Here is a 24,781-nt window from a genome sequence, read left to right as displayed (position 1 = left end):
CCCAAAACGCCAAGAAGAATGCAAACCAAACGCTTCACAACCAAGAAGAATGTGACAGACGTTTGAGAACAAGGTCGAAGACAACATAACCTCCCTTGCTCGCCCGTGACCGAATAAACCGATGGAATAGGCCGAGACCCAGACCAGCCGCAGGGACCTCTTTCACTACTTCAAAATGGCAATCAACAAGATAAGCACAACAATAAGCACCAAAATGGCGCCCATCTGTCTGCACTCGCTGCCCGAAGCATGACGACGCGTGATGCGGCCAATCTGGCGGCGGGCGCGGCCCAGGGCGCCCTGCTGGCGGTCGACGGCGCGCTCCGTCTCGTCGAGCATCAGGATCTGGCTGTCGAGCTCGTCGCCAATCTGCATCGACAGCTCGCGCTGCCGCGAGATGGACGCCCCCAGCGCGTCCAGCTGCGCGTCCTGCTCGGCTAAAATCTGCTCGTGGTACGCGTGTATCTCGGCGTTGCTTGTTAGGGATGCAGCTTGGGTTACGTAGCCGGCGGTATCGTCGTCGGTGTCTGGGTCGTCCCGGTAGGGGAAGAGCGCGGAGCGGGAGGGTGATGATTGGCGTTGGGATTGGGATTCGAGGTCTGTTGATGGGGAGGAGAAGCGGACGGCTTTCTTTGGGGCTGGGGCGGTTGTTGTTGTGGTGGTGGCGGTTGTTGCGGGGGGGTTAGAGGTTGAGGCCGAGGTGGAGGATTGCGCATGGGCAAAATCGGCTGCCAGGGAGGGGTCGTTGGGCGAGGTGAGAGTTGAGGATGTGGCGGCGGAGGAGAAGCCGTGGAATTGAGAGGTTAGGTCGGAGTATTGCTTTTGGAGGGAAGAAAGGGTGGCGGACAGGGCAGCGGCTTTTCTGTTACGGGGTCAGTTTGAGAGAAGAGAGATAGGCGGGTTTGATGTCGAGCAGGGGGAACAGTACGATTCATCGCCTGCTTCTTGCAGCCGCCGCTGCTCCTTCTCAAGTGCCTCGAGACCTTCCCGGAACTGGTCAAGGGATCGTGAGATGTGGCCATCCTGCGAATCCCGTGAGAGATTGAGGGTCTTTGCGCGCTGCTGCTCCAGGAGCGATAGCTTAATGTGGTCGGCGAGCAGGAGGAGGGCGTTCGGGTTGGACATGGCTGCTGATTGCCTGTAGCAGCAGAGGGGGAAAAATAAAATAAAAAAAAATCTGAGGCAGTGAGCGTCTCCTCGGGAAAGAGGAGCGTAGCCTGAAAGCGAGATGGCACGAGAGAATGGAGTGGACAATCTACCAGGAAAGCATCGTCGATGAACTGGTCGCAATTGCAATGGCTGGCCGTCTTCAGTTGTCGGCTAATACCGTCCAGCAGGTCTGGGGCCTGTCTGCATTACGTATGCAGCTCATCGGGGAATAACCTCGGGGAAGTGAGGTACCGTAGAAGTGAGAGACTTTGGTCCGTGCGCTCATCCACCCAGTTTAAGCTTTAAAGGCAAGCCAAGCCTGAGCATGTTATCGTCAATTCTACAAAATATGTGTCCAGTACATAGTGCTTTTGGCCGCCTTTCTTGTACCAGCCCATTCGTCCCGTTTGTCCGACTCGCAGTCGCCATTAGGGACGCGTTATAGATGAATTTTGATGGCGGGCGTGAGGTCAACGCGGACAGGGTGAAGACCGAGGCTCCGGGGATGGATGAGGCCGCGCCCGGCGAGCCGCACCTCGCGCAAGCAGGGCATCAGCAGTCCCATTCCCATTCCCATTCCCAGCAAGCTGGACAACTGGTTGAAGGGCGCCCTTCACAATTGGGTTTCCAGCATGACAGGCCCGCTGAACCAACCGCTACGGATGGCGTCGCCGGGTCCTCTGATGCAGCAGCACCGCTGCCAGCCACGTTCCCCAAGAAGCGCCGCGGCCGACCTCCGGGCCGCCCAAACACTACGGTCCGTGAGGAAGATTACGCCAACAATCCGCTCGTCCAGGCATGGAATGCATTCAAAGGCGAGCGAGCTGTGCCGGTTGTTCCCGTTCGCATCCGCGAGGCCTTAACTCCGCAATCTCTTGTCCATGAAACGCAGAAGGCCATCTACCAGCTGCCCTGCCGCGAGACCATTTATTTCGTGCAAGGCTGGATCACTGCCCGGCATGTTGCCTCACAGCGGCCGAGCTACATCAACGGACTGCTAATCCACTCCCGAGGCCAGGACTCCGCCATATCGTGCGTCCAGTGCGTAGAGCGCAGCGCAAAAAACGCCCTGGGTCCCTTCCTCACCTGCCGCGTCTTACCGGGACAATTCCACAATAGCTGCTCAAACTGCAAGTGGTTTGACAACACTTCGTTGTGCTCGCTCTACACTGGGCCCAAACCAAATCGAAAGCGTAAGGCGAAGGAGCAGCTTCCTGAGCCTCCGCCTCTTGCGAGTGTCAGCGAAGACGCCGCCAACAGCAACGATATTGCCATTGACCCAGCACTTGGAGCAAGCGGAGAGCAAATCCTCTCACGGCCGCAAGCACAAGGAGCACCACAGCCGATACCAAAAACAGAAAAAACTCCGCAGCGGCAAACCAAGCCGGAAATGATGCCGGTTCAAAACGGACAACTGGGCCAGCAAGATGGCGAGGGGCCACAGACGCAACAATCAGACCCAACACCTACCGCAGGCACAGCCCACCACGACCCGTCCGCCCCATCCCAATCCTCGACCGAAAATATTTCTGAACTCGCCGAAGCCCGGAGCCAGGGTGAATCGTTTTCAATAGCTCAATTTGCTATGCCCAAACTTGGGAGAGACGAAGACGCGCAGGTGGCACACGAGGAATCAGAGTGAGTGCCAATAACCCGCCGTGTCACGATTCCAATGTTGACAGGGTTTCTTTTACCGATATAAGCTTCGTAGACGCGCAGATAGCTGCTCAGCTGCTGCCCGAGATCCATCGCCAGGACTCGGAGGAGGCATGAATCGCATGATGAGCTAGGTATGATCAGTCGGTTGAGTATACTAGGAGTACGGGCTGCCAGGCTACGCCTAAGTAAAGCCGTCTGTTTCTTTTCGGCATGCAATCAATGTACAATTAGCATTAATACCCTGTCTTGTTTCCAAGGAGAATCAAAAAAATCACACTCAGTTATAGAGAGAATCCAAGCCATAGATTTATTTACCTCAGTATTCCCGAGGCGGCCGTCATCTTAGAGACTTGGTGAAAGTAAAGGCGCTGCAACTATTAAGCATCGAGGTCTTCGCCGAATCGTCTACCTGGGCATTGACAGAGCAGATGAGGCACCTACTGTGAAGGTCGGCTGCGCAGTTTACCTCCATAAAGCACAGACTCGCAGCCACATGTGAGGCAGGAAGCAGACACCGTAGCCAGACTGCTCAGTCTCGACAAGCAAGGCCACATAAACTTCCATCTATTGACATACACGCCATGTGTGAATCAAACATGGCCACGTACCACCAAGCCAAACTTGACGTTTGGCGGACCAAAGGTTGGCAGCTAGGTTGGTGAAGTGATTCATGGCTGACATGACAAGGTGTCTTTTACCGACGCCGGACAGTTTTTGGATTGTGTTGAGCGAAAAAGGTAGGAACAAAGGTTTTGTGGTGTTTTTGCGAGCTGAACTTTTCATCTCATACGAGGTTGCTCGGCCATTTGGTATACTTCACCAAAATACACTTCGGATCAACACCACTGGCACTTCCCTACTTGGCGAAAGAGACTTTTGCTAAGTACGCTTTCAACGGAATAGGTAATACAGTCAGGAAGTAGTATTAAGGTTTGTGATGTTATTGTGAGGGAATCTCTTTCATCCTGTACGGGGTTGCCCGGCCACTTGGTATACTTTGCAAACATGCACTTCGAATCAACACCACCACCCACCCTGCTTGGTGAAGACGGATACTTGTGCCACGTTTCCAACATGAAGGTAATGTAGGCAGGCGCGAATGAGCTTTTTCATCCTATACAAGGTTGCTCTGCCATTCACCATAAGTACTAACTTCGAACTTGGAAGTTTACAATACGCACTTCGAATCAAGTTCCTCACTGCAAACGCGGACTTCGAATCAACACCACCACACTGCTTGGTGAAGACGGATACTTGTGCCACGCTTCCAACAGGACAAGTAATGCAGTCAGGGAGCAATATATAATAACACCCATTTTCGGATGTTTTTTTTTTCACTAAGTATGAGCTTCTTCGAAAAGTCACCAACTCGGCATATCCCCTGGCTTCGACCCCTTTTGCTCCGAGATTTTTAGTACCTGTGTGGACCTCAGTTCACCATAATGCCTCCCCATAATGAGCAAAATGTGACCGGGTGGGACAATGGCGAGATTCTTGAAGAAGTGGCAGGATGGGTAGGTACTAAATATGATGCCCCTGAGTCAGAGGTGCAAGCCCCAGAGATCCTCGTATCACTAACAACATGGTGCAATGCTATCAATATGAAGGTCGGCAAGGACGTGACGTGGGTCACCGACAGTAGCAAGGCAGTAGCTACTGTGTACAATTTCCGGGGGGTAATTGGGACCCTGTACCGCTATGCGTTTTACGAAAAGAGCCGCCGTGAATGGCTTGACGCAACTGGTCAAGCCTGGCTGTGCGGGAGTATTTATGAGGAGCATCCGGGACGATACCGGGGAACCCCACAGATATCTTACATTGGTCTGTTCGGTGAGTAGTAGCATGCTGGTCATTGCTGGTTGCCAGGAGAGGCAGGCTGTTCGAGGGGCAGCTGGGCTTGATCCAGGTTCGCACGGAAAGCAGAACTTCAGATCACGTCCAGTTGTGCACGACTATAAGAAGCCCAAAGCCCAGCTCTTTGACTTCCCCTACTTACCATACATTTCACAACTTCTTAGAAGGCGAACGAGGATCTTCCCCCAAACTCCTGCCACTTTTTGGCCTTCAACTTGAAACCGAACCCGAACCCGAACCCACAGTACCTCCTACTCCCAACGTAGTAGCCACCACCAGCACCACTGGCACAATGCCCAAGTGGAAATTCAACAAGAGCCAGGAAGTTGAAGTCACGAACTGGACTCCGCAGCAGATTTTTGAGCAAGTCAAGGAATGGACCGGGCACGATGTGACCTGGGTAACCAACATCAACGATGCCAAAGCCGTCATCTACGACTATCGCAGCCCAGAGACAAAGGGAAGCATATACATTTGGAGCGACAACTGCGTAGGCGACCAGCGTGAGCTGATCCGCGCCGACGGCCAGATGTGGCTGTTTGGTGACCCGCCCGAAAGAATCCATCATGGCCGGCCCAAGATATTCTACATTGGGTACCTTAATCAATAAGGGGGTTGATGAATGCTTTTGCAAATGATGGCAACGGCATTTGACCCTAATAGGAAACATGCCGGCCTTGATGGAGGCACGGTTTAACCGACAGAGAAGGACCAGGAAGAGAATGCATTGAGAATATAGCACATTGCACTGTAAAAGGTCTTGGAAAATGGAAACTGCAGCATGCATAGGGATGCATTTGGTACTACTTGCGTCTGGAGTGTGGAACCCTGCTGCGAAGATTTTACTGCAGCTAACTTTCAAGCTAAGTTCTGCATTGGTATATGATTATATTGTGATTGACGCAGCAAGTGTGAGATTCATTGAGTTTCTAAGGCCCTCAAATCTGTCATCGTGGTCTTCTCTCCATATAATACGTATGAACCGTCCGAACTTGGAACGGGTTTGGTACTCATATACAACTACTTTGGTACACTTACATTCAATGGCTATTGTTACAATACATTGCGATGTAACCGAGCACTCTGTGACGTATAACTGTCAGAAAGCACAGTTGGGCACCGTATACGCGTACACTAAAGTGGTGATGGAATTCGTGGTGGTTGTCAATTGGTAGATAGGTGGATGGAAGTGGAAAATCTCTATAGGAGGATGGAACCCCTGACTGGGCCTAAACCGACTAAGCTTATAGGGGGCGTATTTCCAACAATAACCCGGCAGCTTGAGGACTGGATCGGAGCCTTGCCGTCGACAGGCACAACCCGATGAGAATCATGGATGCTCTACTGATAATGATCTTCCAGGCCACTTGGCCGTGTAATTGCTTTTCTGCCGGTAGTCGACCCATCAAGAAAACGAACCACCATGTCCATATCCCGCTCTGTGGTGTGGTTCTGACGGCCCTCAGTGCTGGAAGACCAGGTCTCTTGGCTCCTGCAGTCTTCAAAGTAAGTAGCCCGCCGATGGTGCCTGGGGAACTCATGCGACGTCAGTATGTATCATCTGGCCCTTGTTCTTCGCTCTTTTTCTTTAATGTAGAACTCTTGAAAAGACATCACATACCTCGATCAGTTTTATGAGTACTCATTTTTCCATGGTTGCGTAGAAGACTCGATGACTCGAAGCGAGATAATGGATGATATTGTATTGTATGTACATGGCGGAAGAACACCCGTTGAACTCGAGCAACGTTCTTTGAGGGTTTAATGAAGGGCCTTCAAAACCTATCATTTAACCTCACGTAAGTGTCGAACCTGTTAGTTCATTAGGGGTTCTACTTACTTATGGGTCCTAGTGGCAGGCTGAGACCTACAGCCGTGGTATGTGACACCTCATAATTCTGAGTCGACTAGTTATCGTGCTGGGCTGACAGGATTATGAAGCATCTCTTGGTCGTCTTCCCACCTATTAGGTCTGCCGTTCCATGTCTGCATTTCTCGCGGGCCAGATCTGGCATAGGTGTCCGTCGTTGAGGCGCCTCGACGACGGCCGTTGTTGGCCCACGGTCCCCATTTGAACCTGGCGAGAAGTACTCGGAAAACGGGAATTGTCTGGGCAATGATGGTAACGGCCGGCTCCAAAAAGTTAAATATGGACAAGAAAGCCATAAATTCTGGTTGCGAGTTAGATCGTGCTGTTGTTGACCAGTCGCAACTGTTGGTATCATCGGGTTATGTAGGCCACGTACCAAAGTCGTTATCCAACATTATGAACTGGAAAAAGGCGCGGCAGATCACAACAGCACCGGTTAGTGCGCCGAGGCTCATGGCGACTGTCAACCCAATCTTTTCTCTCATGTCCAACAGGAGCTTTCTTATAACAAGCCAGGGCAGTAGGGCTAGCACGACGTCGATGACGCCCCCATACACTATTCAGATATCACTTAGCTGCTGCTTCCTGCAGACATAGGGGCCATATCACCACGACGAAGGAGGTGATCATACCAATGGTCGTACCGCCGAGGTACTGTGTGTCGCGCAGGCTGAAACACAGGCCTTGTACGGGGCGGTAGATTGCCCTTGCGTCTTCGCAGGCTGGGATCCAGATGGACAGCATGCCGAGAACGAGGACAAGATTGGCCGTCAATATGATGGCCCAGAGAACACCCCTCAAACCAGGGTTCTGCACGATGCGAATCAGGGTGATGGCGAAGGCGACCTTTGTCCAGGCAATCGCTATGGCGCTCATCGATGTCGATGCATGGTGGAAAATGTAAAAGGCGCGCTTGTCGGCGTCGGTCTCATAGCCCGTCGCAAGGGCGCGGCTTAGGAGGATGCAGGCCACGAACAAGATGAACTGCTCGCGCGGATTCATTAACAACCGGATCCCCGTTCCCTCACGTAGATTGATTTCTGAGCTGGGGACACATACCCATGAAGTAGTGAGCACATAGTCGTCCCAAGAGAGCCTTGAAAAGCGTATTCGACACCACACGCGGAAGAACAGGAAGGCTCCTGACGCACAGGTCAGAATCCAAGTGGCGATATTCGTCTTGACAAACTGGGAGTTTCCGTGATCGAACAGGCTGTTCATTGTTGATGTCCCATTACGTTCGAGTGGACAAACTTCCAAAGGAAAGGGTTATTCGGAATCAAGCGTAAGCTGCGAGGAGGCCACTGGTCTTGCTGGACTATGTATGCAAACCCACACATCATCAGAGGAGTCTGGAGACCTGCGATGGCGGTGGTTAACGGGGAGAGCAGACCAGCCGGCATATCTAACGTCGAACGAAAGCCTGGTATCCTGGAACACATCATGGATCGACCCGGGGTAGGGTGCCGACGACGACACCCGACTGCCCACGACTGCGACAACTTCCCCACACCATCATTGGATTGGAGCGGATTGGAGTGACAGAACAGTAGCCCGTACAATTCTAGGGCTTGCGAGGTTTCAAGTGCTAGCCCCAAAAAGTCTAAGCACCTCTCAAAGCTACATGTAAAGACAAGAAGAGGATGGAAGGCACGAACGTCCGCCTTCCTCTAAGTCTGATAATGTCTCGGGGAGCGACGGGAAGGTAGTGTCTGTGCTCCACATGCGTGTATCAAAAATCCCAATTGAACAATCACAACTTCAAGCCGAGGGCAATGCCGCCAGGAGGTCTAAGCTCACGACGGTAACAGCTGTACCTGGTAGTTTCATGCTTCCCAGTCCCCACACTAGCACATCTAGGTACTTGGTACTTGGTACCTTACCTTGGTAATAACTCCGAGCAATGCGAGAACGGGCAGCTCAGAGCACAAAGCTCCCGGTAAAGCATTGTGTATGCTGAGCAAATCGAGAAACAGATTTGCATGTGCAAATTAAGGCGCGGGGTAAAGGCACTGGCGGGAGTAGATCCTCCATGCTCTTGGGCCTTGGCTTCAGTTGTTACATGAGGTGTACTCTCACTTACTCCTAGGAGTCTAAGGTGACACATCAAGTTTCAACAAGTGAACATTGAAGCCCTCAAATTCAAACGTGCGCCGGAAAAGGTCGGTATGAGTTGCCGCTAGAGGCTTGCCTAATAGCATATACGGTTTACATGAACTTACTTGCCTCATATACGAGTAGGACTTCAGCTGGACTTCACGCGGGATCTATCATCTCGGTGGTGTTCAAGTTGACTCAAACTTTCTTACTTCTCGACTTCTCGTACAGGTCCTGCAACCTGATCACGCACTTTTTTATGTCTTGCGGTGTCGCAAGATTCCGACATGATGATGATACATAAGTAACTAACTTAGTTAAGTTACATTGGAAATCTGCAACATCATGTTGCTTTGGCCCAAATAACAATCTCTCTTGGAACCAAGACATTTTCACTCCTTACTCATCAGTCTTATCCTTGGTAACCCATCATACGAAGCTGACAAAGAAACTAACAAGAATAGACACCTACAATCTCAATCAAAGCCTAGGATTGAGATGCGATTTTCAACCCTAACGGCTATCATCTTGACTGTCCCATTTGAAGCGGGTCTGCCTGGTTCTGTTTAGCCTTGTTTACTGCCTACTATTAGTAGTATCGTTAACAGCATACGTTCAGTTTCTCTTCAGGTCCTCACCCCTGAGTTGGCATGGCGGCCCTTTTTCCAATGCCGTTCTTTTCAATTTAACAGGTAGCCATTCCATACTACCTTCTTTCCGTACACAGCACTTCATGAGGTAGAGGTAGTACCATACATGTCAAGTGCCTCAACTACCATGGGCATATGCAAGAAGTTTACCAAGCAAGCTGACGAGAGTAATCTCAAGCACAACTGTCAGCTATGAACGCCGTGATGCTAAGCTGATACTCTGTTGCATGCACCACTTGGCATGATTATTGCTGACAGCCAAGAACCGTGCAGCTGTGTTAACGTCGTCTCGAACGAGGCAATACTCTTGAGCTAGGTTCAAGCATCTCATACGAGACCTGTATGTTGCCTGATGGCTCACGCAGAGCCGTGCGTGGACTCGATGCAGTGGCTGCTGGAAACTCGGGAATGCCGACCAGGATGGTTCGGACATAGGCGGCATTATCAGGTTCACAAACTGTCGAAGTCGAGGAGGATATGAGAGTCGAGGACTCTATTCATGGCTATATATTCAAAGAGACAGAAGCAGGCCCCGTCTCAAATTCTCCTCAGCTTCCACACTCGAACTAGACATCATCCAGTCCCTGACAGTGATCATCACCCATCCGAAAAGCTCTTTCAAAATGAAGTTCTCCATCCTGTCCCTTCTCTCTGTCTTGGCCTCCGCCGCACTCGCGGCTCCAACCGACGCTGCGAGCGACGTAGCCGGCCAGATTGTCAATGATGGAGTCATCCGCCTTAATGTCACGGATCTGCATCCTCCCTCCTCGTAAGACCACTGAGAACCTCCTCCGTCCCTAGTCCATCTCTCCATCCATTTATTCCTCATGTCCATTCCCCTCCAACCCTCCCGCTTTCCCACTTCCTCTCCCCGAGCTCAGTCTCAAAGTCCTCACTCACTCCATCAATCCTTCACCGACTAACCACTCAACCAGCCTAACCCGCCGGCAAAACGGCAACCCCAACACCGAAGCCACCCTTCAAGCCTGGCGCTTCGACGGCAACTGCCAGCCCGGCCCAGGGTTCAATTTCCTTTGGTTTCCCGTCGGGTGGACGGCGGCCAACAACCCTTCCGGGGCCTGTCACGAGTTCTTTGAGAACGGGATCCGCCGCGACGTACTGTCGGTCATGGTGACGGGCACCTGGGGTGGCAACTGCCGCCTGCGCATGTACGAGAACACGGGCTGCACCGGCGGCGTCACCCTGCGGTCTCCTGGCCAGTGCGGCAACAGGGCGGGGAATCCTATTCGGAGTTTTAATGTTGTCTGCTGATTCATGGGGATGAGTGGGGTTGATGGTTATGAGTTCTTCGCCAACCAACCCATCCGCGTGTAGAATGGAAAGTTGTAGGGGGTGAAGGGGGAGCTGCGAAAGGGGGGTTCCATGATGCCAGAATTTGTTGGTTGATGACTGTTTAGAGGGCAATTCAACATTGCCATGTTCGGTCCCTTTAAATTAGTTGTCATATGACAGGAACAATTGCATAACAATTGAACTGGTTCCTAGAATTCACAGTCCTTTCAAGTAGTAGTGCCCAGTAAGATACCTACCCACCTAGCTTCACGGAGACACCACCCCGTTCTTTAACGCACCACTCTTCGCCTGTCCACCGCCGACCGTCGGGTTCCGAGCCAGTCGATTCTCACCATTCTTAATCAAAAACTGCGCCAGCAAAATCTCGTCGCTGCTCCGCACGCGGCGGTCAGGGGTGCCAAAGTACTTTGCCGTGATGGCGTCGTACCCAATGCTCATCTCAAAGTAACCCCGGTAGTACAGATCCTGCCACTGCAGCTCCGGGTTCTGGCTGATCAGCACCTGCGAGGCATTATTGGCGGCCGAAGGCGTGATGTTTGCCCCGGCCGGGCTGTTGCTCGACACAGCCGTCCCCGCAAGCTCGACGCCAAACGCGCCGGCGCCCGTCTTCTCGTCATAGTCCTTCTTGCCCAGCCACGCCAGGTCCGACACCCACGAGGCGTGCGAGTCGCCGGCCAGCATGATGGTGTTGTTGATGCTGTTATCCACCAGGGTCTGGTAGACCCTGTCGCGGTTGGCCAGATAGCCGTCCCACTGGTCGTAGTTGTACGGCGAACTGAAAAGAGTTCCCACCGCCATCCTGCTGAAGACGATTTGGTTGCCCACGACCCTCCAGGCAGCGCCCCGCCGCGACGAGCGCTTCAGCTGGTCGTAGAACCACGCCTCCTGCTTGAAGCCCATGACGGTCCGGTTCTGCAGGTCGACGAGCTTCTCGACCTCGGCCACATTGCCGCTCAGAACCGTTAGGTCGCGGTCGTACTGCCGCGTATCGAGCATCATCAGGTCGAACAGGGTACCGACTGAGAAGCTCCGCCAGATGCGCAGGCTGTCGTCCATCTCGACCTGCCGGATCGGCATCCACTCAAAGTAGGCGCGCACGGCTGCCTGCTTGCGCTTGCGGAAGACGTCGCCCGACGAGTTTTGCGTGCCGTTCTTCCACGCATTGTTGGCCACCTCGTGGTCGTCCCAGACGGGGATCCACGGAAACCGGGCGTGTGAGGCCGAAAGGTCGGGGTCGGTGCGGTAGGTGGCGATACGGGTACGATAGTCATACAGGCTGTAGATTTCTCGGTCCGGTTGCGGGACACGCCCAATGGACGAGGTACTCTTGTACTCGTAGATGTAGTCGCCTAGGTGCAACACGTAGTCGACCGAGTCCTTCCGGACGGGCCCGCCGTAAGCGTTGAAGTAGCCCACGGCTGGATGCGCGTTAATATCACATCTTGATTCTCAATGGGAGATCCAGAACTTACGGTAGTTTGAGCACGAGTAGACAGCAAGGTTGACGTTCTTGTCAACCTTCTGCTGCTTGGCCGGAAGGGTCTTGGTCCGCCCCTGCGGGCTGGTCTTCTTGGAGCCGCAAACATTGAACTGGTAATAGTAGGTTGTGAATGGCTTCAGGTGGTTGGCCTCAAACTATTTCCAGCTTTAGAATTCTTTCCCTCGATGCAGAGCAACTTCTAAGCTTCACCTTGACAGTGTAGTCCACGTCGCTTGTGGTGTAGGCGCGACCTTGGTCAACCACCTTGCAGAAACGTGAATCCGTGGCAATCTTGAACTCGACACAAGCAGCCTTAGAAGAAGGCCGAGCCCCCTCGCGCTCGTCGTAGATGGGTACCACCCCTTTAGGCACTAGGTCGGAAGCGACATTCTCAGACGTCGGCGCCAATCGCGTCCACAGGATCACCGAGTCGGATTCGGGGTCACCAGAAGCGACACCGTGAGTGAAATTGAGCTCATCCGGAGTAAACAGATCTCCGGTCTGACGCTTCGATACATGGGCCAGGGGCACGGCCAAGCTCGGGTGCCGCCTTGAGGGACTGGAGTAAGCCAAGTTATTCTCGTAGGATGCCTCGACGAGTGCGGCGGCGACGAGGGCGCCGAGACCCACGTGGTAGAACATGGCAAGCGACAGACGGCGAAGATGGTTGACTGCGAGAACTCGTCACTCGTGTCCGGGACAGCATGGAGCCGATTGCGATTTATATTTTATCCAAGCATAACATCGAAGAGGGGCCGACCGGCACCATGCAGAAAAGCTGCATGGCATCATCCACCTTGCTAGCCTTGCGTCAGCAACCTCGAGGGATAAAGAAGGGTCTTGACAAGGAGAATGCCACGTGGGGGGTTGTTGGGATTGGCCAATCCCCATATCTGGATTCGCAACATGTCGGCTCATAGACAATCCATTTAGTCGCTCAAAGGTTAGTAGAATCTTGCTCACCAAGATTGTGAGGGGAGCTCGAGGGGAGTCGGGGGACGGATATGCAGCCGAGAATGCCTTATGCAGCGGCACCGCTGCAATACCACCCAACGGAGCGGGATTGCCCCGATGACGAGCGAGGCTGATTCTTGGGCGTATAAGATTTCCATACCGAGCACGTGCCGGGCTTGTGGAATTGTTGTCGTGGAGCAGATCGTCGTCGGTTAGGAACAATGTCACAGTCAACATCTCTACCAAAAGGCTGATTCGATGACGCTATAAAGTCGCGAGGCAGGAAAGAGCATTGAGCTTCGGAAGGCTTGACGGAGCTTCTGACTACGGCTCCTCCCGTCCAGAGCTCCAGTTTCCACTCGGCGACGGGAGGCTTCAAAAGGCTCGCAAAAAGGTGAATCCGTGGAGCTGCATATAAGCAAAGACTGTTCCAGATATGGAGAGACAAAAGTTGGGCGACCCAGGAATCGAACCTGGGTTTCTTCGGATTCGCAGCTGACCACAACGAAGCGTCCTGACCACTAGACTAGTCACCCTCATGGTTTTTTTCTTGGATGAGTTCACGGGGAGGTTCCACCGCCTTGCTGATCTTCCTGAGCCTCAGCTGCAGAATGCTTCCAAGGTTGTGATTTGAAGAGAAACCCTGAGCATCTAACAAGTCGCTGTCCCCCAATTGGCCCAACAACACAACTCTGTCCCTCGCTCTGTCATTTTGGGACGAAATGTATGGCTGCCTTGGCTTCATCCGGAGCTATTTTCTTTGATAGAACACAACTTGCGCTGCCACTCCTTGCCCAGAACTTGGCGTAAAGTATTCTTGGCCACTGGAACAGGGCAGTTCGAAAGGATATCTGCCCAGTTCATCTTCGGGTTCCGTTTGATCATTAGGACTAGGTAGCGCTGTTGACTAGCATTGAGCTTCTTAGGCCGGCCGGTGCGTGCGCGGCTCTCAAAGGTACCGTGGGCCTCAAAGCGTTGACCGTCAGAGCAATAGTCCTGGGACTGCAGTCATATTGTCATGCTAATTCGCGTAGGCTGATCCCCGACTTTCGAGCTTCATATATCGCAGCCCTTTCTGTTGGGCTGAGTTCCTTTCCTTTGACTCGAGCAGTTGTGACGTTGGACATACTGGATTGGTATTCGACACACGCATTTCGGTTAACAATGGCGAAGTTGGTGCAAGTGGCTTGGGTTGGAGGAGCAACTTGCAACCTGAAGTGCAAAAGCACGGTTCAGCGCCACGACGCGAACGCGTTTACGGATAAGTGGGCTAGCTAATGTGGGGAGCGAGGGCAATAAACAAATTTACTAAGATTTGGAGATACCTACTACCGGCATACAGTGTTTTCTCTTCGGTCCAGTAGTAAGGTAAAATAGCAGACAAAATTCAGCGTTTTCAGATGTACCTAGCTCCTGAAAAGGAGAGTGCTAGGCTGGGCGAGGGTGGTTCGGGGAATGCGAGGTTCGTGTAGCTAGCTGGTGACTTGTCAGGCGGTAGCCCTCCATGGCCGCTTCTTCTGTGCCTCACTCGACTCTCGGCGTTCGCCTGTGCAATACCGGTGTATAGCTATACGCAGAATCTCAAGCGCCCCTCCTCTAGGTTCTATTTCCCGGAGTAGGGGTTCTATTTCCCGGAAGGTCCTGTAAGGTAGTCCAGTCTGTTCGCAGTTAGCTGCTGCAGTCCTCAAGTAGGCAGACAGATGCGGAGAACGGGTGAAAGGTGTCAGATAGCGGTTGGACAAGTTTTATCCACATAGTGTTTCGGTACAGGTCTGTGAACATGTGTCTATCATCATCAAAGGGTGAGTGTATGAAGCAGATAAAAGTTGCTTACCGAGGAACATAGATATGCCAATCAACTGGGATGGCATATCTCGTCTGGACCCCGACCGAGGAGCGTCAAGTATCCCCAACGCCTCCTTCAAGATCGACCCGCTGCTTTTTCGCAGCCGACGCGAAGAACGAGTCCATGGTTCTCTGCCGCTTGTCGAACCGGGCACTGCCAATGCCGCCCCGAGTCTTTTTCAAGCCCTCGAGGTGCTTCAGCACGTTGACAGCCACTAGGGAAAGGCTGACACGCGGCTGCCGCTCCTTCTTATCACCAGAAGCCACATCAGCCGCAGCCATCCCCTCCGACTCAACCTCTCCGGGACCATTACCCAGCCCTGGCACAGCCGTGGTAGGGGCCATCGGCTGGTCATCAACCCTAACAACCAGCTCGGCATAGCCGGTATTACTCCATAACACCGGCCTCCCGCCCAACTTGTGTACTTCCCCGGGAGCAAACCTAGCCAGCAACGCAGCAAGCAACTCTCCCAGGATCATGCCATGCGCCACGACCACGACGCAGCACGATCCCTCCTGTTGTCCGCCAGGATTCCGATCCAGATTCAAAAACAGCGGCTCAAGCCAGCCAGTAACAAACCGTTCAGCCCTCATGCGCATCTGCGGCCGCGTTTCAGCAGCGACATCCCCGTCCGCAAGCGACGACACGGTGCCAAATTTCTTGCCCTCCGCCCCGCCAAAGTCGCGCTCGCGCAAATCGGGCAGCTGGACGAGCTCCAGGGGAGTCCCCCTTACATTCTCCTCCTCCGCTTCCACAGCGGTCACGGGCGAAGGTGCAGCGGTGACTGCGCTTCTTCTGGTAGTCTGGACCTGGATGACGGCGTCGACAATGGCCTGGGCCGTCTCCACCGCCCGGCGAAGGTCCGATGAGAAGATGTGCCTGACCCCGCGGGAGGCGAGGTGCGCGCCTAGGCGGCGAGCTTGGAGTACCCCATGGGATGTGAGCGGGGAGTCGCGGGTTCCTGCGCTAATTTAATGGTCAGTGGTTAATCCGAAGCTGGAGTTGGTTGGGTAATGGAAGAATTGAGGATGGGCTTTTTCGGGCGGAAAGAGCGTACTAGATGCCCGCGACATTATCGACTGTTTCGCCGTGGCGGACGAGGAAAAGTAGCATTTCGAAGAATGTCAAGACATCTCCTATTGGATTACGACACGCGCATTGTCGCTGCCGTGGCCGTCTGGCGAACGAGTCGCCACTGCAACATGTGGATTTGGTGCTGTGTTGTGACGAAAGAAATAAAATGTGAACAAAGCCGCTGGATGAAATTTTGTAGGGCTAGCCATGGTGGAGTGGGGCCGCTGCGGTTGGCGGGCCAGCGAGCCCAGGCAGGGGCCTAAACAAACCCAATTCAGGGGCACATCTTCAGCAGAAAGAAATCATGCTTGAACAGTGGCTGTGAGGGTACTTCAATCCAAACGGATGGCAAAACACTATGTGCATATCGCAAGGAAAAGATTCGGTGTCCTGAATACCAGAACAGATCTGCAAACCCGATGCATACAAGCATCGTTAACCACGACAGCAACAGTGCCGAACCCCTCAATAAACCTTGCAGCAGCTTTGCTACTCCTCAATCCTTGATATTGTCCGGATGCCAAGGGCAGTCCTTCTTATGCACAGTATTATCCTTCTTCAAAATCTCCTTATGATCTGCCAGACAGTCCCAGCAAAAGCCGTGGTTGCATATCGTGCCTGTTTCACCTCAACAGCAAAAGCATCAGCATCATGTTCCAGACGGAAGGCAAATACCTGGCAGTACACAGCAGACTTGCTACTGCTCTTCATACATTCTACCGCCGTCCACCCGCGCACCGAATATCGTGGCTACGGGTCCACATGGCGTTGCAGCCCCAGCACCATTGGCACCGACACTTGATACCTGCGGAGGAGACGCGCAAGTTTTAATTGATGTTCCATCGCAACAAGTTCGGCGAAGTTTTCCACTTGAAGTAGTGGCCACTGGGCGTCTCAAAGGGGCAACGGAGGCGTGGGAAAGAGGGCAGGGGGTGGAAGAAAAAAGGATACTGCTTACACGTCATGTGGGCACTTGACAGCCACAAAATATCAGCATCGACACCATGATACTTATGACAGGGTAGACACTCACCACCCCTGGTTTTTCTCGATCGGCGCAGAACACCCGGGACAGGGTTTTGTCGTGGAGCTGACGGTATTCTGACTCGCCTCGTCCTCCCTCTTCCTGCGCGCGGCGAGCTCCCTGGCCTCGCGGGCCTTGCGCTCCCTTTCCTCTCTTTCCTTGCGTTCCCTCTCTTCCCTCTCCTCCCTTCTCTTGCGTTTTCTCCTCTCCCTCTCCTCCGCAGCAGCTCTCTGCTCCTCGGCGAGTAGGCTCTGCGCGTACACGCGGTCGGCGTCCTCCTGGGCTCGGCGCGCCGCCGCCGCCTTCTCGGCCTCCTCGTTGTCGAGATCGAACCGGCTTCGGAAGTTAACGGGGTCCGCCTGCAGCGCGTCGTACTCGTCGCAGCTCAGGTTCTCGTGCCACGCCACCTTGTGCTGGAAGCACGACCGGTGCCCGCACAGCCTGCAGATGACGATCGGTTGTGCCACCCCGCCCAGGTGTACTTGGCCGTACCCGCACCCCGATGTGCACCAGAGGAAGTTCTCGGCTTGTGAGATGGCCGAGCGGAAGGAGAGGGTTTGGTAGCTGCGCGGGGTTGGTGAGGGTCAATTTCATCTGAACGGGGGGACTATGAAGGAAGGGTGGGTATACCGTTCTTTAGTCTCATCGTCGGCAAATCTTTGGACATCGTCATACTCTAGCGTCTCCCGGCACTCGGGGCATCGGATCTCGTTCCAGAGCCTGCTGTTAAGGTCTGTCCTAATTGATGTCGCTACGCAGCCGAGGCATGCTGTGGGGGCGTGATTGCACGTCTTGGTAATGGCTGTTGCCGGAAACTCGGAGACGGGCTTGGTGTCGGTGCAGATGATGCAGGCTCGCGTCCCGCTCAGGACGTCTGGAAGTTTGCGCTGGTTGGTGACGACCACCGAGGCGGACTCCTCAGTTACCTGATAACGTTGTCCGAAACTGGAAAAGGGTCAGCTGAGAGCTGGCAGTCAAGCTTATACTCGGTGAAAGGGGGCATACGCAATGTCGTCCGAGGTGAGGGTAGCGGGAAGATCCGCGGGCAAGGCGCTCCCTTGGGTTTGGAGAAATGCTATGGTCATAGCGTTCTGCCTGTTCTCGATTATGGTTGCGTACGGATTGCTCAAACGACTCGACCCAGGGGGGCTTGTAACCGTACTTCTCCTGGCGTTTCTCTTTAGATGTTGCCTCACCCCATCCCTTCCCCTAACATCCCCTTCATCTGCTGCGGGTCTTATGAGCGGCGACAGCGATGGCGACTTTGCCAGGTGCGTCTCGGATGGGACAGCTTCCTCCTTGGCTGCGAGGCCCGTCCCTCCCTCGGCAGTGCCGGAGCTATCATCGAAACCCTCCAGCAGGGACGGGTTGAATGGCAAGTAACGCCGAGAACTTGAGGTTTGTCCAGGAGCGCCATGCTGTTGACCATTGGAGTCGTCCTTCTCCTCCCCTACAAAACCGGCCAGGATAGCAGGGCTGATGGGCCCGTAAAACGGCCTTGTATAGCCGGCCGTGGATGTCATGGTGTCTGAAACATGTCCTGGTGTTTGGTGAAAACTTGTGAATGCCGGGAAAGCAGTTGGTCTGGGAGAATCGTCGTCAAGTCTTGAGCATTTTGTTCGCGCTGAGGCTGCGAATGGCTGTTAGCCACATGGAGAGCGAGTCAAGCCGTCAACGTCGTGTTGGGCACGGGGAGTTATGGTAGGGCTTCCGCAACGTGTGCCTTGAGAGATAAGACACGATTCTCTAGCCTTCGCCTCGCAATGGCCCGGGGGCTCCTGAACGAGACTGCATAAGACATTGGCACCTTTCGCCAGATGGTATGAGATAGGTGATGCTGGCCGCCTGCCGAACCAGTCTAGAAGTGACGCAAGGTGGAGGAAATGCCAGGATTACATGACCCATGACACGAAAGATGTCAAGGTGTATTTTTGTGGCCAGACGAAAGGAAGTACTCGCCTGAACTTGGAATTTTACCTGGTGTATGTATTGCAAGAAGTACTCAGAGAGCAGGTGCGTTTGTTGTTCTTGACGACTTAACACGTGGGCGATGAAGTGTGTAGAGATTCCTTAACAAAGCTAAGACATGCCGGTTTGACCGAAATGCGACTATTTGCTGGAATGATGAAGGAAAAACTCCGGCCTACCCGCCTATTACTTTCTTCATTGTGTCGCCTACCTGGATTTGAAATGATTAGAAATGAGAGCAGTTCCTGAAAGAGATGCGGAGATGCGAACTGTCTGTCTCACAATTCCCCAGCGGCTGTGAGATGTTAGGGAGGGCTGAGCCGACTTCTGCATTGATGGTGGGGCTGCTGCCAGCTACCTAAGACAGTGGACAGGCGGGTTGCCTGTTTTGGGCTGGGCGATTGTACTCTGCCTTGCCTACCTAACGGTACCTGATGTTTTGTTGGAGGCAAATCAAGCACATGTATTGTACGTACATCAGTACTGGATCATCCCCCTTCGCCATGACCACTGGAGCACGTGTCAGAACTTCAGCTCCTGTTGACTGGCGTGAAATCTTCCCCGTCCTCGCTGGCCAGAGTGTTTACCATTCCCAACCCCAACTGACTGCGCAAAAGCCCAAATACATGAAAGGAGGCATCATAAACCCATCCACGGCTATCTCGATTTACGAAAAGGATGTTGGCCTTTGGGAATCTAAATGAATTATAGACCAATATTTCCGGGAATCCAAAACCCCTTACCAGTACTATACCTTGATTCCCCTTGCTTGGCAGTGTAGCCCCCAAATAGACACAGTTTTCGGGCTCCCAGTCCGTTAGGCCCACGGTATGCCCTTCAAATGGGACCAGACGCTGCCTTCCTGTGCCCGTTCTTGCCTTTCCCGAGGCGGGTAGCAGAGACGATACAGCATGGTGCGTCCTCCCTTGGCAAGAAATCTCTCCCTCTTCTCTTGCGGTCCCCATGCTACAAGCACTTGCTGCATTCGCACTACCGTAGGTTCTCTGATGACATCCCCTTTCCCTATCTGCCGCATGTACAGAGCCGGGACCACGGCAACCACATTCAGCAGCTCCCGGCGCAATTGCTCCCTTGTTGGCACGGGATCTAACTTGCTAACGTTGAACGACTTCCGGTTGTGGAGAATGTTTTCGCACTTCAGATTGGATAGGTTGTCGAAGAAGTCTGGGCTCATTTCTAGCTCCTGACGGGCGTTCCATACAACATAAGGGTTCAGGTCGAGATAAAAATGGTGAGTTGACGTAAGGAGTTTCTCGTGTAACGCCACCGCCGGCTTGATAATGGCTTCTTGACAGCTGTAGTAGAGTTTGCTCATCTCCTTGTCTTTCTTGAAGATTCTGAAAGGGGCTGCAGCCTCCACGGTGAGCTCCTTGATCCGGATTCCTTTTTGCCGCTGGTAGTCGGGAGAGCAGATGAGAGCATTCATCGTTTCAGCTCGCCAAGTCCTCAATGCAAAAAGGTCTGTCATGGTGATCAAAATCAGTATGTTATTACTCAAAAGTATCGTAACACGATCCCTTACCCCTTTTTGGCTCCACGTTCGTCTGCATTGAGCTCTCAATATAGGACAGAACTTCGACAGCGTGCGGAATAGTCTCAAAGAGTACCTTCTGGAATATCCTGTCCTGAAGAAAGCGCATTACAATGGTGATGAGGATATCTATGTCTGTGTCCGGAAACATGCATCCAAAAGCTAGATCGGCATCGCTATGCAGTTTATGCTTGAGGCTCATGGCCTCGTGTGCTTTCTTCTTTGCCACAGCCAGAGCCTCATCTATCTTGTCGTCGTCATCAAGGATGGGTTCAATGAGCTTGGTGACCCAATCGGTGACGTTGTTGACGAGATCGTCAAATTCCTGGCCCACCTCCTCTGGCGTAAGGTCCTTGCGGTAGGGTTGGAGACTGAAGATGTGGGATCGCGCGTCGTCGAGTTCTGCTTTAAGGTCCTTGTTCTCGGCCATCAAGTTTTTGATTGACTCAGGCGAGTCGTCACTGCTAGCCGGCATTTCACTAGGCCGGGCCTTGAGCTGCCGTATCAGGCCCTCGGCTGCCCGCTCTGCTTGGTCGGCCCGATTGTTGGCCTCCCGGAGTTGCTTCAGTAGCTCTCGTTCTGTTCCTTCAGCCCGGCTTCTGGCATCCCGGAGTTGCTTTTGTAGATCTTCCATCTGCCGCCAAAGGGTTTGGTTCTCAGCAGCGCGGGCTTTGTCAGGCTTCTCCGGCCTGTTGGTAGTCGGTGAGCCCGGAGCTTCAGAGGTGGCACGCAGCTCATTGTTTGCATTATTGGTCGAGATGGCTTGGCTGTATGACTTTTTTGGAGGGTCCTCGGACATCGTGCGACTAGCGGAGTCGATTCCAATCTTTTCCGGCCGCTTGGGCGGTTTGCTCTCGTGTATCTGTGTCAATCTGGAGGGCTCGCCCTCATATTCGCGCTTGATGTCCTCCATCTCGGATCTTTGGGACTGAATAGAGGAAATAGAAGCGCGCAAATGCGTCGTCCTTCGCCTAGCCATATCTCAAACGGCAAGAAAGCGACCCAAGAAGCAAACCTCGGGCGGCGGCGGCTGAGTGCGGGGTCTGTGCAAGGGCTGAGAGGCATGTAGGTGTGTATGTACACTACATAGCTATGAACCAGGATCTCGCTCAGAGTGTGCGAGATATATGAACGGGCTGCGTCCATGAGCATCTGAAGCCAAATGCAAACGGCCCGGATGCTGACACCAGTTACGCAACCCTCACCTGCCAGAGTATTGGATACATTACCTCGGCTTGCTTGATATCAGGCAGTGGCACCCAAGTAACTTTGAGTGCGAAGCGACACACTGCACTGCATTGGCTTGGTCATTGTAGACAGCGGCGGGCCTCACATGCAGAGGCCGAGCCCAGCGACCATCAGGCTCCAACGCTGCCTCTGTTTTCGGGCAAAAGATGGAGGTTCTGAATCAATTGGTTGACCGAAGAAGGTTCACGGGCAGGTGCAGCTGAGCTGCTTGGCGGCAGGGATGTTTGCCCAGAGCTGCCCCACATCTCGATCGTGGTTCCACCCATGTGGGGAGAACGCGGCAAGCGTCCCCAACACGCACCCTGAAAGTCTCCACCTGCGGTTTCCCAAGCACTGCCCGCACCTCAGCCTTCTCTCAACACCTCATGAGCTGATTGCCCCGCATCTTGCTGAAACAGCTGGTCTGCTCAGTTTATGGAGCCTATATGATCACTCCCGGGGCACGTACGTGTAGTCGTGTTCTCGTCGGCACTCGGCATCACAAGGACGGAGTTAACATTGAGCGAATCGCGGCGTTGACACTGCCTGCGGGCCTGCAGCCCGGTTAGGCATCTCTCGACGCAAGATGGCGGGCGTGATTGGGGTTGAGCTTGTCCACTGCAATATCCCGGCTCAAGCCTTGAGGACAGGCTGCTACAGAGCTCCAGCTGTTGTGAAGCCGGACAACGGGAACGGCTGAGAAATGCCTTGCCTACACCAATGTTAGTGCCTTAGCCAAGGCACCCGCCTCGTCCAGCTCGTGCTGCCGCGATCGGTACCATATGAGTCGCGGTGTCTATCCTTCAGGTAGGTAAGGTAAGGCATGTATGTATGTACGTGCAATACAATACATACAGGACTCAATCCCATTGCATCTGCCATCCTACCAACTCGAAGCGCCGTCTAGCTTCCCACACCTCAGTCGTCTTCCACCCAACCTTCACATCTCTCCATCACATGCAGGACTCCAGGTTCTTCGCCTAACTTGCTACCTGTCACCTGCCACGGAGCTCAACTTCAACTGCTCCCTTTTCCTGGCTTCGATGCACTCTGACCCTTTTGGTTGACAGACGGTTCTTGACCTTGTTCGATCTCGCCCCAGATGGACTTTGAGCAGCTCTCCATCAACGAACGCAAGATCATCGTCGGCATCGATTTTGGCACCACCTACTCGGGCGTGGCCTGGGCCGAGACACAGAGACCTGATCGCCGAGTCGCCATAACAGCCTGGCCCATATCCAGGACAAACCGCGAGGCAGAGTCCTCGGACAAAGTCCCTACCAAGCTCCGCTACAATGGTGACAGTGTAGAATGGGGCTTCTCAATCCCCGTCCATGCGGCGCCTGACCAAATCATCGAGTGGTTCAAGCTGTTCGTCTCTCCTTCCCCTCTCTGTCCAGCTCCTCTGAGCTCATTGTATGCTCCAGCGACCTTGATCCGTCCCTGCAGTCAATGGGTGCGGCTGTAAAAGGTGCTGCCGCCCGCGGCGGTCGCAATGTCGATCAGCTCGTCACCGACTATATATCAGCCCTTGGAGACCATCTCATGTACACGCTGCGAGAGAAGCTGGGAGAAGGAGTCGTAAAGAGCACCCCGCTCGAGTTTGTTGTCACCGTTCCCGCCATCTGGAGCGATCTGGCCAAGGACAAGACCAAGCAAGCCTGCCAACGAGCGGCTGGGCTTTCGGCTTACAAGTTCCCCATCCACCTCATTTCCGAGCCCGAGGCGGCAGCCATCTATGCTCTCCACGGTCTCGACCCCCATGGCCTCCAGATTGGTGACAGGTGATATCAATCAAGCCAACTTCACTGTCTTGCTCATGTCTGCTGACTAGGCAAAAGCTTCGTAATCTGTGACGCCGGCGGTGGCACCGTCGACCTCATCTCCTACACCATCACGGCCCTCAAGCCTATTCTAGAGGTCCAGGAAGCCACTCCCGGAACAGGGGCACTCTGTGGCTCTACATTTCTCAACATGAGGTTTGCCAAGTTTCTCAAGGCCAAGCTAGGGAATGAAGATGGGTTCGACGACGAGGTTCTTGCCGATGCAATGGAGAAATTCGAAAAGACTGTACGGATCAATATGTGATACCTCAAGGGCAGCGTACAATACTGACTTGCTCATCAGGTCAAACGGTCATTCTCGCTGGATGCGCGCCCTGACGAGACATTTACCATCCCAGTCGGTGGTCTGGCAAACAACAGGGAGCTGGGCATTAGCCGCGGCCGCTATGCGCTCAAAGTATGGAGAATACTCCAATGCTCCCTCCGTGTGCTAATAATCACCTCCTTAGGCTTCTGACGTGCAGGTCATCTTCGAACCGGTCATACAAGAGGTCATCAAGCTGGTCAAGGAACAGATCTCGTCAAGTAAGGTCCCAATCAAGGCAGTTTTGCTGGTGGGCGGGTTCGGCGCGTCCAGCTACCTCAAAGAACGACTCCGCAACTCCATCGACAACAAGATCCGGATCATGCAACCCCCCAACGCGTGGCTTGCCGTCGTCCACGGCGCCGTTATGAAGGGCTTGGCCCTGAGCGCACCAGAGCAGCTCACCATGGTCAAGGTGCAAAACCGCAAGGCGCGCAAACATTACGGCACCGAGTGGCGGACGCGGTACGACGACAAACTACACCACCATCTCCGAAACAAGAAGCACTGGTGCGGGCTCGACGGCTGTTGGAAGGTGTACACCATGGAGTGGTTCATCAAGAAAGGGGACACCGTGTCCGAAAACGAGCCCTTCTTCACCAACTTTGTTTGGACCGGGCCGGTGAGCCAGGGGAGGATCAGGAAAATCAAGATGGACATATACGCCGACCGCACCGCCCGGGACGCGCCAATAGCAAAGGACGAGAACGTCCAGCTGGTGTGCCATGTCGAGGCCGATGTCAGCCATATACCAGAGGGCATGCTGCAAAGGCGTAAGGGTACTGACGGGCAGGTAAGCTGAGCCTATTCTCTCTACTGTCGGCAGAGGAGGCATGCTAATGACATGGTGATTAGTGGTATTACGAATTGAATTGCAAGATTGAAGCCGTCTGTAAGTCCGGACAAATCCCCCCC

General features: G+C 53.6%; 10 protein-coding genes and 1 non-coding gene across 11 annotated transcripts in view; 3 read left to right on the top strand and 8 right to left on the bottom strand.

Annotated features, from left to right (window-relative positions):
• Positions 1–165: 165 nt before the first annotated feature.
• On the bottom strand, positions 166–1,125 carry N656DRAFT_712511 (uncharacterized protein; the record flags this gene model as incomplete). Its single annotated transcript, XM_064811819.1, has 2 exons — positions 166–862; positions 929–1,125. 2 exons carry the CDS (start codon positions 1,123–1,125, stop codon positions 166–168), a joined length of 894 nt encoding a protein of 297 aa, XP_064668685.1.
• A 343-nt stretch (positions 1,126–1,468) lies between these two features.
• On the top strand, positions 1,469–3,121 carry N656DRAFT_780906 (uncharacterized protein). The gene is made up of 2 exons (XM_064815473.1): positions 1,469–2,787; positions 2,853–3,121. The coding sequence occupies exons 1-2, from the start codon at positions 1,595–1,597 to the stop codon at positions 2,920–2,922; spliced, it is 1,263 nt and encodes a 420-aa protein (XP_064668684.1). The 5' UTR covers positions 1,469–1,594; the 3' UTR covers positions 2,923–3,121.
• A 3,452-nt stretch (positions 3,122–6,573) lies between these two features.
• N656DRAFT_712412 (uncharacterized protein) lies at positions 6,574–7,753 on the bottom strand (the record flags this gene model as incomplete). The annotated part of the gene is made up of 4 exons (XM_064811807.1): positions 6,574–6,833; positions 6,909–7,088; positions 7,165–7,516; positions 7,592–7,753. The coding sequence occupies 4 exons, from the start codon at positions 7,751–7,753 to the stop codon at positions 6,574–6,576; spliced, it is 954 nt and encodes a 317-aa protein (XP_064668683.1).
• A 2,149-nt stretch (positions 7,754–9,902) lies between these two features.
• N656DRAFT_769623 (uncharacterized protein) lies at positions 9,903–10,551 on the top strand (the record flags this gene model as incomplete). The annotated part of the gene is made up of 2 exons (XM_064813718.1): positions 9,903–10,048; positions 10,215–10,551. The coding sequence occupies 2 exons, from the start codon at positions 9,903–9,905 to the stop codon at positions 10,549–10,551; spliced, it is 483 nt and encodes a 160-aa protein (XP_064668682.1).
• A 146-nt stretch (positions 10,552–10,697) lies between these two features.
• Positions 10,698–13,134, bottom strand: N656DRAFT_169428 (uncharacterized protein). The gene is made up of 3 exons (XM_064808738.1): positions 12,284–13,134; positions 12,066–12,228; positions 10,698–12,011 (listed from the first exon to the last, which is right to left on the bottom strand). The coding sequence occupies exons 1-3, from the start codon at positions 12,713–12,715 to the stop codon at positions 10,840–10,842; spliced, it is 1,767 nt and encodes a 588-aa protein (XP_064668681.1). The 5' UTR covers positions 12,716–13,134; the 3' UTR covers positions 10,698–10,839.
• A 282-nt stretch (positions 13,135–13,416) lies between these two features.
• N656DRAFT_780902 (uncharacterized protein) lies at positions 13,417–14,415 on the bottom strand. The gene is made up of 2 exons (XM_064815472.1): positions 14,062–14,415; positions 13,417–13,982 (listed from the first exon to the last, which is right to left on the bottom strand). Exons 1-2 carry the CDS (start codon positions 14,178–14,180, stop codon positions 13,769–13,771), a joined length of 333 nt encoding a protein of 110 aa, XP_064668680.1. The 5' UTR covers positions 14,181–14,415; the 3' UTR covers positions 13,417–13,768.
• Positions 13,480–13,563, bottom strand: N656DRAFT_t97. Its single transcript has one exon. It is a non-coding gene; the product is annotated as a tRNA-His (tRNA).
• A 511-nt stretch (positions 14,416–14,926) lies between the features above and the next one.
• N656DRAFT_712620 (phosphoglycerate mutase-like protein) lies at positions 14,927–15,986 on the bottom strand (the record flags this gene model as incomplete). The annotated part of the gene is made up of 3 exons (XM_064811831.1): positions 14,927–15,586; positions 15,629–15,839; positions 15,931–15,986. 3 exons carry the CDS (start codon positions 15,984–15,986, stop codon positions 14,927–14,929), a joined length of 927 nt encoding a protein of 308 aa, XP_064668679.1.
• A 452-nt stretch (positions 15,987–16,438) lies between these two features.
• Positions 16,439–18,859, bottom strand: N656DRAFT_780897 (uncharacterized protein). The gene is made up of 6 exons (XM_064815471.1): positions 17,977–18,859; positions 17,602–17,916; positions 16,981–17,535; positions 16,906–16,919; positions 16,661–16,752; positions 16,439–16,565 (listed from the first exon to the last, which is right to left on the bottom strand). Exons 1-5 carry the CDS (start codon positions 18,492–18,494, stop codon positions 16,664–16,666), a joined length of 1,491 nt encoding a protein of 496 aa, XP_064668678.1. The 5' UTR covers positions 18,495–18,859; the 3' UTR covers positions 16,439–16,565; positions 16,661–16,663.
• Positions 18,860–19,756: 897 nt separating this feature from the next.
• On the bottom strand, positions 19,757–21,404 carry N656DRAFT_712515 (uncharacterized protein; the record flags this gene model as incomplete). The annotated part of the gene is made up of 2 exons (XM_064811821.1): positions 19,757–20,421; positions 20,483–21,404. The coding sequence occupies 2 exons, from the start codon at positions 21,402–21,404 to the stop codon at positions 19,757–19,759; spliced, it is 1,587 nt and encodes a 528-aa protein (XP_064668677.1).
• A 1,173-nt stretch (positions 21,405–22,577) lies between these two features.
• The window catches only part of N656DRAFT_780893 (actin-like ATPase domain-containing protein), a 2,803-nt gene continuing 599 nt past the window's right edge, over positions 22,578–24,781 (top strand). Inside the window, exons 1-6 of the mRNA XM_064815470.1 lie at positions 22,578–23,089; positions 23,146–23,502; positions 23,560–23,788; positions 23,846–23,959; positions 24,012–24,659; positions 24,722–24,758. Of these exons, the coding sequence (XP_064668676.1) occupies positions 22,821–23,089; positions 23,146–23,502; positions 23,560–23,788; positions 23,846–23,959; positions 24,012–24,659; positions 24,722–24,758 (1,654 nt within the window). The 5' untranslated portion in view covers positions 22,578–22,820. The remainder of the gene's footprint in view (positions 23,090–23,145; positions 23,503–23,559; positions 23,789–23,845; positions 23,960–24,011; positions 24,660–24,721; positions 24,759–24,781) is intronic.

This window comes from Canariomyces notabilis (genome assembly GCF_033297395.1).
Source record: "Canariomyces notabilis strain CBS 508.74 unplaced genomic scaffold N656scaffold_16, whole genome shotgun sequence".
Classification (NCBI taxonomy): Eukaryota; Fungi; Ascomycota; class Sordariomycetes; order Sordariales; family Chaetomiaceae; genus Canariomyces; species Canariomyces notabilis.
This window is presented reverse-complemented; position numbering and strand designations above follow the sequence as displayed.

Bases quoted from the DNA above. Each gene is read 5' to 3' on its own strand.
- N656DRAFT_780906 (XM_064815473.1), top strand. From the start codon at position 1,595: ATGAATTTTGATGGCGGGCGTGAGGTCAACGCGGACAGGGTGAAGACC. The intron at 2,788-2,852 runs GTGAGTGCCAAT...TACCGATATAAG, and splicing joins GTGGCACACGAGGAATCAGA to CTTCGTAGACGCGCAGATAG.
- N656DRAFT_169428 (XM_064808738.1), bottom strand. From the start codon at position 12,715: ATGTTCTACCACGTGGGTCTCGGCGCCCTCGTCGCCGCCGCACTCGTC. The intron at 12,229-12,283 runs GTGAAGCTTAGA...AGCTGGAAATAG, and splicing joins ACGTGGACTACACTGTCAAG to TTTGAGGCCAACCACCTGAA. The intron at 12,012-12,065 runs GTAAGTTCTGGA...ACGCGCATCCAG, and splicing joins CTACTCGTGCTCAAACTACC to CCGTGGGCTACTTCAACGCT.
- N656DRAFT_780902 (XM_064815472.1), bottom strand. From the start codon at position 14,180: ATGCGTGTGTCGAATACCAATCCAGTATGTCCAACGTCACAACTGCTC. The intron at 13,983-14,061 runs CTACGCGAATTA...GGCCCACGGTAC, and splicing joins CTCGAAAGTCGGGGATCAGC to CTTTGAGAGCCGCGCACGCA.
- N656DRAFT_780897 (XM_064815471.1), bottom strand. From the start codon at position 18,494: ATGACATCCACGGCCGGCTATACAAGGCCGTTTTACGGGCCCATCAGC. The intron at 17,917-17,976 runs GTATGCCCCCTT...ACCCTTTTCCAG, and splicing joins CTCACCTCGGACGACATTGC to TTTCGGACAACGTTATCAGG. The intron at 17,536-17,601 runs GTATACCCACCC...AACCCCGCGCAG, and splicing joins GACGATGAGACTAAAGAACG to CTACCAAACCCTCTCCTTCC.